At 33.1% G+C, this 10,834-nt stretch overlaps 1 protein-coding gene across 1 annotated transcript; it reads left to right on the top strand.

The window, feature by feature from the left end:
- The first annotated feature begins 172 nt into the window (after positions 1-172).
- On the top strand, positions 173-2,330 carry LOC18426566 (lignin-forming anionic peroxidase). Its single transcript, XM_006833208.4, has 3 exons — positions 173-548; positions 691-882; positions 1,596-2,330. Exons 1-3 carry the CDS (start codon positions 327-329, stop codon positions 2,145-2,147), a joined length of 966 nt encoding a protein of 321 aa, XP_006833271.4. The 5' UTR covers positions 173-326; the 3' UTR covers positions 2,148-2,330.
- The last annotated feature ends 8,504 nt before the right edge of the window (positions 2,331-10,834 follow it).

The following is a 10,834-nucleotide window of genomic DNA, read 5'->3' on the forward strand; positions in this document are numbered from 1 at the left end:
TTTAGTGTTCAAAATTCAAATCTAATTTTTTCTTTAGAAGAGAGAGAGAACCTCATAATTGATTCGTGTTCGCATTAATAAAAAACCTTACCAGCGCGAAAGTCTTATAACGGAGCTCCGCTTTAGGACGTCTCTCTCTCTATAAGTACATCTCTTGCTCTTCATCTCTTCTCATCAATCTTAAGATTTTTACCTCTCTTTCTCTCTCTAGGTTTTCTTGTGCATTTAAGGCCAAACACTACACCCTTGAACGAGCCATTCTCTCTCTTTAAGAGGCTTCTTTAACCCCCTCCTTCTCTATCTAAACTGTTATATCAAGAAAAGAGATGGGCTCTTGCTCTACTGCCCATATAGCAACACTGCTCATGATAGTGCTATGTAGCATGCTGTTGCTATGTGAAGGGAAGCAGCTGAGCTCCAAGTTCCATGATTCGAGCTGCCCCAATGCCCTCTCTACCATCCGCACCGCCATTCATGCCGCGATATCGGCAGAGAGGCGGATGGGAGCCTCCCTTATTCGCCTCCACTTCCATGATTGCTTTGTCAATGTGAGTTCTTAATATTTATGTTTAACAATTCGTATCTATCAATCTATTAATCTATGAGTCTGAATTTCTTCTAATCTATTTATCAAACTCGATCTATCTTATGAATGTGGGTGATCTTAGGTGTATGGATATCTATGTGCAGGGTTGCGATGCATCGCTGCTGTTGGACTCGACTTCCTCTTTCGAGAGCGAACAGAATGCCATTCAGAACATCGAGTCTGCTAGAGGCTTCCAAGTCATTGAAAAGGCAAAGTCGAGAGTGGAAAGCATATGTCCAGGTGTGGTCTCCTGTGCAGACATCCTTGCAGTTGCAGCAAGAGACTCTTCTGTAAAGGTAAGAATATCTAAGCAAAACGATTTCTTCAGCAACAATTTCCTCTTAAGATCTTTTATAGTCCTTTACATTTATAAGGAATCTCATATTGGAATGTCTCAGGATAATAATTCAAGAGTTGGATTTTTTTTTTTTTTTTGGGGTCAATCATCTCATGAGTGTGACTTATAATTTTCTAAGAGGATAAGTTTATATATGTAATAAAACTATGATCAGAATCAACCTTGGCTATTTGATGTAAAATCAGTTAGATATAGGTCTCCTATTGAGCAGGCCCCAAGTTCAAAATGAATTTTTCAAACTTTGTAATATACCTCAAGCTATCAAATGTCATATCTGACAGCTAAAGGTATCTCGTACAAAATATATTTGGCCTTATAATATACAATTTCGTTCTATTTCTTAAATGACTACTTCTCCCAATTTAAATCAAGCTCGGAGGTAAAGTAGTCATCCTAAATAACTCATAAAATATTCAGCCAAAATAAGTTTTAAGGGGTCAAAATATCATCCTAACATTTGAAGCATTTGGACCAATTTGTAAGATGTAATGATGTTTAGGTTTTTCCAAACATTTTTAATATTTCTTTTCCTACGATTATGATATCAATTCTAAACATGTATCTCATCAATTTAAGATTTCAGTCTTGTATTTCTTGAATAAAAAACCCAACAGAGAAATAAAAACTGATGTAGAAATAAACTCTGCGCAGTTGGGAGGTCCATCGTGGACTGTGAAGCTAGGGCGAAGAGACTCTGCAATGGCCAGCAAGAGTGAGGCACAGAGAGAACTCCCTCTCTTCACCGCTCCCTTGGACAGTCTCATCTCTAGCTTCCGCAGAAAGGGACTCAGTGCCAAAGACTTGGTGGCTCTCTCTGGTGCACACACCATAGGCGAAGCCCAGTGTTTCACATTCAGAGACAGAATTTACAACCACACCAACATCGACTCTGGCTTTGCTCGCAAAAGGCGTAATCGCTGCCCTTCAAATGGTGGGGACTCGAAGCTCGCACCGCTTGACCTTGTTACACCCACTAGCTTCGACAACAACTACTTCAAGATTTTGATGCAGAAAAAGGGTTTGTTGGAATCAGATCAGGTGCTGTTTAATGGTGGATCAACTGATGAGATAGTGAGGGCATATAGTAAGAGTCGCAGTGCTTTCTACTCGGATTTTGCGGAGGCTATGGTGAAGATGGGGGATATTGAGCCTCTTACTGGATCAGCTGGGCAGATTAGGGCAAGGTGCTCCGTGCCCAATTGATTGATCCTTGAAAGGGATTGTGGTTTATGTTATTAAGTTGTTCTTTTTTAGAAGAAGGCCCTTTGTAATTGTATATTGTGGGGGTCTATGTGCTTCTCATTCATGTGGATGTGTGAATAGTTTATTTCATGAAATTGGTTTCTTGCAATTTGTGCCGTGAATAATGAAGCATTTCTTTTTAAATTTGTACACCACAAATTATTTGTCTTTTTTGGACAAAATGTCATAATCACATTGGGCTATCAGATTTGAAGTTAAGTAGCAAAAGGTCATCACAAAGTTCAAAACGATAAGATGTCCATGACTTCATTGTGACGGTTGGTATTGAATTCAGAAAAGAGAAAGCTTTCTATGTTTCTTCAGCTATATAAAACTTTTATACTTTCCCTTATACAACAGTCTATTATGAACGGAGAGTAAAGATTGCCTCAATCACAATATCATATTTTTATATTATTTTATTTTTATTATTTTTTATATAAATTATTTTAATGTCAAATTTTATACATCCAATTGTCTATTAAACTTGCACTAGCAACAAATATAAAATAAATATTTCCAATAAAATAAAATGACCAAAATACTTTTGAAATATTCAAGAGGTATTTTGGTCATTATATTTTATCGAAAATTATTTTTAATGTTTTTTTATAGGTGCGCCTCAATAAGAAGATGACACGTACCAAATTTCATATTTATACAATTTGTATAAAAAAAACTAAAAATAAAATACTTTGAGACGTCAGATCTAAGATCAAATGATGAGTGGCTCTCTTGATCAAAATTGGACAGCTCGATGGTAGGGGAAGCATAAATATTATATGTTGTAAAAGAAGTATAGAAACCTTTCCCAAGACTAAATTGGGGATCGCCTCATTTAAGGAGTCATAGCCCTTACAAATCATAAGTTCAAGAATATAAGATGTCCACTTTGGTTGACAGATTTGGCACCTGCATTGCCTGCTATGTTTGTATGTTGGCTGAGGAATCCGCTTTCATGTTGATTTTTGACAGTCTGGATAATGGTTCTATTCAATGATGTTGGGACTGTAGTTGGCAAAATTCCCAATGTTTGTTTCGTAATCACCTCCAAATCGATAGCCATTGGTTTTGGTCTGCTTCGTTTGCCTTCGGTTTTCGGAGGTCTTAGACTTTTCCAGGTAGTTTGTTTTGTGAATTATGGTAGGTTCAGGTTTTGAGATGGTTGTCTCGGGAACTTTGGTTTTCTCATAGTTTCTTCGATCAGTATCGGGAGTCTACATCTTTATATTTCTCTCTTTTAACTATTTATTTTCCTTTAATTTTTGCCCGAATTAATTGTATTAACTTTATAGAAAACCATTGAACTTTGGTTAATAGTGCATGTAATATGCTAATAAACATCATAACCTTGTAAAAAAAAAAATAGTAACATCATGTTGCCAAGATAATGATGGAAATTTGACAAAACTAGCAAACAAGAAAATCTTAAGACAAAAATTAATTTTTACAGGATTATCAAACTAACTAGAAATTATATAGTAATATTCGAGTTTTTCTGAAGTTCTTTTAAAACTACATCTTTGAAAACTTTTTCTGAAAATAAAGAATTTCTTTAAACCGAATTTTGCTAACTATTCATGTGATTACATAAGCATGGATGTAATAACTGGCTTCCCAAAGGAATTAATATCTCAAAGTAAAACAGGGACGTGGAGAAAAAGTGGCATCACAACAATTTCATCTTCATCCCATAATTTGACAGGGATGGTAAGTAGTGCCGGGCCTTTCACGGTTCAGAGAGAGAGAGACCCTTCCTGGTCCAAAATAATCCAATCATAAATTATTGAGAGAGAGAGAGAGAGAGAGAGGGAGATCATGTGGTGAAGACCCTATGCCATACCATTACTGCACTCTTCATTTATATTCCTCCGGGCACAAAACCCAACCGAGGGCTACTGTAGGATCCCAAAGTTTCTAGATGTATTCTCTTCAATATAGTGGTAAGGAAAAATTTATATGCTTTTATATATTTCCCCTTATCCAACCGTTCAATTTGATTAGAGGGCTACGATGGCCTCAATCATAATGTGATATCTCTATATTATTTTATTTTTAATTTTTTTCTATCAAATATTTGGACACCAAATTTTAACGTTCAATTCTCTATTAAACATTCATATCTAAAAAATATAAAAAACTTGTTCTCAACAAAATAAAATGACCAAAATACCCATAAAAGATTTGAGAGGTATTTTGGACATTATACTTTATAAAAAAATATTTTTTCTACGTGCACCCAATGAGATGATGACACATACCAAATTTCATATTCATACAATTTGTATAAAAAATTAAAAATGAAATACTCCGAAGTGTCAAATTTAAGATTGAACAGTGAGTGGCTCACTTGATCAAAATTTGACAGTTGGATGATAGGGGAAAGTATAAAAGATGTAGGGGAAGTATAAAAAACTTTTCCTTATCAAAATACGTGTTAGAGATTAACTATTGGAAAAAGTTCATATAAAATACGTGTTAGAGGTTAACTATTGGAAAAAGTTCATATAAGATTTCAACCTTTTAAATGTAGAATTACAGATGCACCTCAAAAGTCCATCGGAAAAGATTATTTTAATGTTGAAAAACCTTTGATTAATCATCTCAATATCGAGAAATATGAATTTGAAAAAAAAAAAAAAGAATTTTGAATGTCAGAAATAATGCATCTTGCAACACATTATCTAGATAGTCCATTTTCAGAATTTTCATATATTTATAGTTCTATTGGATTTTAACTATTTTTAGATTTTAAAATTTTATAGTAAGATATGAAAATAGATTTTGAGATAATTATAATAATTTTGTATACCAAAATTACATGCTGTGATAAAATTTAGAAGTGCGTGGTAATTGGATTGTTTAAGGTCGCAACCTTATAAAAACCAAACCCTTAACTATTTAACATTCTACATATTTGCAACTATTCCGTCACGTACTTTTTTACGGGTATTCGGATGAATAATTTGATAAATTTCCAAAAAATATCAAACTAACTCTCTTAGCGTGGAAAAAGAACGTCCTAAACAAGAACATAGATGGTCCGAAATTTGAACCATGAAAGCTAATTATGAAAGAACTCAAAATCCCTTTTTTTTTTTAATCATCATGTGATGGTTCTTAAGTAGATCCAACATTTCATACTCGAAAGGCTTCCAAGGGAGGTTTTCACCAAAGGGAGCAAGTAGACAGTATACTCTGGCAGGAGCATATTATACATGTTAATGGTAGGTTGTCATTTCTTAGCATCTTGTCATGTTGTCATTTCATAGCATCTTGTCACAATAAGAACTCCAGATTTTTTTTGAGAATATTACAAGGTGTGTGGATCAAGGGAAGGATATACTTATCTAACATAGTGACATGTAGCAGTCTTTAAATAAACAAAGGACATGGCCAAATTAAATTCAAACAAAGAAGAGTCAAGCTAGATATTTGTCGAGGACTCTAAGCTGCTTCAAGAGTTTCTGGTCAAATTAAAATAAAGGAAAAAGGACACCATTTGCCATAGAAAGTAGAAAACCCATGCAATACAATCAGCATGTGTAAACATTAATGATCAAAATCATAAGGAGTTGAATTTTAAAAGGAAAGAAAAAGGGAAGCGTATATCAGTTTTTACTTTAATTAAAGAGTATAAGAAGTTAAAACGACACACCTATTCAAATGCGGCCTCCTTCAAAACTCCCTTTAGAGATGAAAAAGCTGTTCATGAGTGAGTGGGTGCTAGAGCCGGCTCACTCACCAACGTCGACATTGTAAAATACTCCGGGGCTTATATGGTGTAAATTTTTTTGTCAAAAAATTCACATTTTAGATAAAAAAAATTTCTTTATATTTTCATATTTATCATTATCTTAGCCTAGATCACAAATTGCTAAAATTTTGGATTCAAAATCCAACTTTAGTATTGTAGAAATCCAATTTTAAGATTGGATAAAAATAGTCGGCTGACTCATAGAAAACCCATCCTTTTGGAGATTGGTTTCGGACTTAAAATATCAAGGATCCATAATCTTGACTGTCCTGCTATGAAAAATGATAGTCAGATTTTGAATTTAAAAGTGCGTGATCTTAGATTTTGTTTTTGAATCATTAACCGTTGTTCATTTTAATTATTTGCATATCAATAGATCAACTCTATTTTTTGAGATACAAAATCATGAATCAAAAGCAAAATGCATCTAGAGTGACTTACAATATGTTTTATAACCTAATTGCGGTTCTAAGATGGATATTCGGAAAAAGACTGAATTTGAATATGAACTCATTTTAACTTTTCCTATTAAAAATAAATTGTATATTATCAGAATATTTACTTTAAATAGAAGGTATCAATCAGCCACCATATTTAAAATCAGACAGCCAATTGTATGTCATTGTTCTTATAAAATTTAAAAATATACTTTCTAACTTTGACCCTGGCATATACCAAAGCAAACCAATTTAAACTTTCTTATAAAAAATTCGAAATCTTGAATAAAACCCTGACCATTCTCTCATCCCCTCCACCACAAGAGGTGGGGGTTTACTTACGAACTATAATACTGAATATGAGCTTTAGCACGTGCAAATTGAAAAACAAAAATTCTTTCCAAAAGCATTCAAGTTTTTTTAAAAAAAAAAATAGAAAAAAAGAGAGTAAGAACTCAATGTTAATTGAATAATCTCATCATCATCAAAGAAGTTTTTTCTCAACTAATAGAGATTGGCTATAGAAATCTTAGTGTGCCACTCTGTCCTATTAAGGGCTATGTTCTCAATGAGGCCATAAGTCTCTATATATTTTCTTACAACTTCTAACTATTTTTTTTTGGGCATACCTCTTGACCTTTTTGAGCCTTCCACTTCAACTAACTCGCACCTCTTAACAGATATTGTATTGGGTCTGAATCATATATGGTACACCCACCTATGTCTTTTTTTTTCATCTTGTTGCCGATTAGTGTCACACCTAAATTCTCCTAAATTTATTCTTTAATTGAATAAACATTATCTAAAATAAAAATCCTATGTAGAATAATCGGCTTAAGAAAGAAGAATAGAGCTCATGCTAGTAGACACCAACAAGTTTAATGGCCCTCAGACAAAACAAAAATAAATAAAATAAGAACATGTACATTGCAAGATTATTTATATTCATTACAAGGAGGTCACAATACTCTTAGCCATTATATGTAAACCTTGTGGGCTTAGAGTGTGTTACAATTGACCGAAAATTTTTTTTTGAAACTTTGATTCTAATCAATAATACATCCTAAACTGCTTGATTTTACATCCAATGGCTAAAAATAATTTTGACCTTGTGTGAAAGGTAAATTGTCCATTTGGTTTCAAATCCAAAGGATAAAATTGATTCCGACCTTCTTTTTCAAAAAATAAATAGTCTTATCATAAACTTTTCCTATAAATAATGAGAAACTGTATAGCATGATACTGTAGGATCATAATGTATATTAATTCCATCAGCAAAAGAGATATATTTGGGGATCAAATTCAAAATTTCTTGATGATTATTGTCAAATAGAAATAAGTTTTTAGGTTTTTAATACTTAGATCTTGCCCTCCAAAAATTGGAAATTCCTTATTCAACCTTGAAACATTTTTCCAAGCACATAAAATACTTAATAATATGCTATGAGAAGTTTTTTGTTTTTAAAGTTTTTTTTTTTTTTTTTTGTGGGTAATTCAATTGGGAAGACATGCCCCTACCTATTTTTTTTAAGTAGATTAGAAATTAGATATTTCAAAATATTAGTGGGATGGGTTAGTGGTAGAAATAGAAACCACAACATGATGACTAGATGTGGGCATGCTACGCCCCTTTCCTAAAGTGGTAAGTCATAACCTTTCCTGAAGTGGTAAGTCAGTGGGTATTTGGGCTTCTACCCTTTGATGAAAATGAAGTAAGAAACTTCATCATGGGATTCGACAATACTAATGCAAAGGCGTAAAGCCATTAGTATGCTCAAGAGTTACATCCCAAAATTTAAGTACCTAAAAATATTCCTAAAAGGATTCTTAGGTTGAGACTTACCTAGTAAATGGACAATATGCTCCATAGGAGCAGCATATCCTTTTGCATAAAATATTAATTGCAGCATGATATCAAAGAAGGGATAACAAGGCCACATGGTGATTTACAATATTAAAAGGAAAACTCCTCCTCATGCATTGAAAGGTTCGAAATTTAAGTCAAATGCCTAAAAATCCAAGAAAGGTCCGAAGTTTGAGGAGTCAAATGCTTAAAAATCCAAGAAAGACAGCACGTCCAACACTCGTGTTGCTTATCAAGCCTCCGCAAAGAGGTGTTCAACAACCCAGCAGGGATGAACAGAAACCGGCAGGGTTACTCGGAAACTGCGGCCAGTTATGGTTGTCAACCAAGTTGAGCACCTTAACTTGTTTTTTTTCAAATATATATATATATATATATATATATATATATATATATATATATATAATTTTTTTTTTTTTTTTTAAAAAAAAAAAAAAAAAATAGAAAATTTGTTTATAACTGTTTTGAAAAAGAATGAGAAGTATTTTGACTATAGATACTTATTTTTACTTTTTTTCAAATTTTTTAACATTATTTTTAAAATACCCCTGGGCTCATTGATTTTTCAGATCCATTTTTCATTGGTGTTTTAATCTTATTTGGATTTTATTATTTAATTTTGTTTTAAAGAGTGATTTACATACAGTCCCTAAAATTTTAACAAAAATACAAAATTCTCGGTGGAAATTATGAACGTTAATCTATTTTTTTTCAAAATTGCAACTTGGTTAATTTGAATTTTGATTTTTCTTTTTAATTTTTTTCGTCAGTAGGGAAAAGCCCCAAGATTTTAAGTCATTATCCTACTAACGAAACAAACTAAAAAGAAAAAAAATCAAAATCCAGGTGGATCGTGGGGTAAATTTGAAAGAAATAGTAAAAACAGGTTGACTGACCTTCTTTGTAATTTTAACATATAAGTGGAATTTTTTGTATTTTACCTAAAATTTTAAGTTCTCTAGGTAAATCACACTATTTTAAATGTACTTTTTACCTCTCTTAAGATTTTTCAAAAAAAAAATTTAGGCACAATTGAGAAGATGGGTTTAAATAGTACTGTTGCTCTTGCACTAGTGATAGTGTTGGTGTGTAGCAGCAGCATGTGTTATGGGCATCTGAGCTCAAATTTCTATGACTCATCCTGTCCTAATGCTCTCTCCACCATCCGATCGAAAATCCGGTCTGCGATATCGGCAGAGAGGCGCATGGGTACCTCCCTCATCCGCCTTCATTTCCATGACTGCTTTGTCAATGTAAGTGATGAATTTCAGTTCTTCATATTTCTGTGTGTAAGAGAGAGACGTCCTGTTACGTATCCCAGCAATTACCCAACCGTGACTCTCTCTGTATAATTTTCTGACCTTTAATATATATCGAGTAACTTACATAGGTACCCAAAAGTTTTTTCAAGAATAAGAAATGCTTCATTTATATGTACAAATTATAAAAGAAGGTCAGTCATCGTCCTTTTTTTTTATTTTTCCTAAGTTGTGCATTGTTCTGATTCCATTCTTAGACCAAATTTTATTTGTTTTTGGAGAAAATTATAGATACGTTTAAATTCAATCTACACCCCCAAAACTTTTTGCATCCCACCCTAAATTCCAATATATATATTCTTTTTATGTTTACCCTCAAGTAAAAAAATCTATGAATTTAAGACAACAATACCCTTTCTCTCTCTTTTCTCCTCTATTTTGAGGTCACTTAACGCACACTCTCTTTCTGCTCTTGTTCTCTCTCTCAAAATAAAAACCCATTCTCTGTCTCATTCTCTGGTAATGCGGTGTAACGCCCAGTGTGCTGGACCGTATTGAGTTCTAATAACGTGGTTTGTAATGTGATCCGGCACCTAGTTGTGCCGGACCGCAAAAAAATTTCGGTGCGACTTTCTGCTAGACCACATTACCATCCTTAACTCAAATTTTAACTGGTCCGACACATTGGGTACGGGACCACAAAATCTTAGTCCATAGCTAGAGGGAAAGAGAGAGGGTGCGTAGAGGGAGATAATGAGAAAGATAGAAAATGAGAGAGAGAAAGAGGGAGAATGAGAGAGAGAGAGAGAAAGATGGAAAATGAGAGAAAGAGAGAGGAAGAGAGAATGAGTTTTTACTTTCGGAGAAAAAGTTTATATAAGGATGCAACCTTATAATGTAGAGCTACGAATGTACCTCAAAAATCCATTGGAAAAGGTAGTTTTAATGTTGAAGAATCATTTGATTGATCATCTCGACATCGAGATGTATGACTATGAAAAATAAAAAGATTTTGAGTCCTAAAAAAAAGTGAATTTTACAACATATTTTCTGCACCATCCATTATCAAGATTTTCATATGTTTATAGATCTACTTGATTTTAACCATTTTTAAAATTCAAAATTTTATAATTAGATATAAAAATAAAATTTAAGATAGTCCTAAGAACATTTTACATCAAAATTATATATCATGATAAAATTTGAAAGTGCACCTTATCTCCGCTACGGATAGATTCGTATGCCAACTGCACCCTTAAAACAAGGAAGGAAGCGTTGATGTAGAGAATGAAACATACTAGTATGGTTTAGAGAGAGAAAAATATTATGAG

The sequence above is a fragment of the Amborella trichopoda genome, chromosome 9, assembly GCF_054954075.1.
Source record: "Amborella trichopoda isolate Santa Cruz 75 chromosome 9, AtrichopodaSantaCruz75HAP2 v2.0, whole genome shotgun sequence".
Taxonomy (NCBI): domain Eukaryota; kingdom Viridiplantae; phylum Streptophyta; class Magnoliopsida; order Amborellales; family Amborellaceae; genus Amborella; species Amborella trichopoda.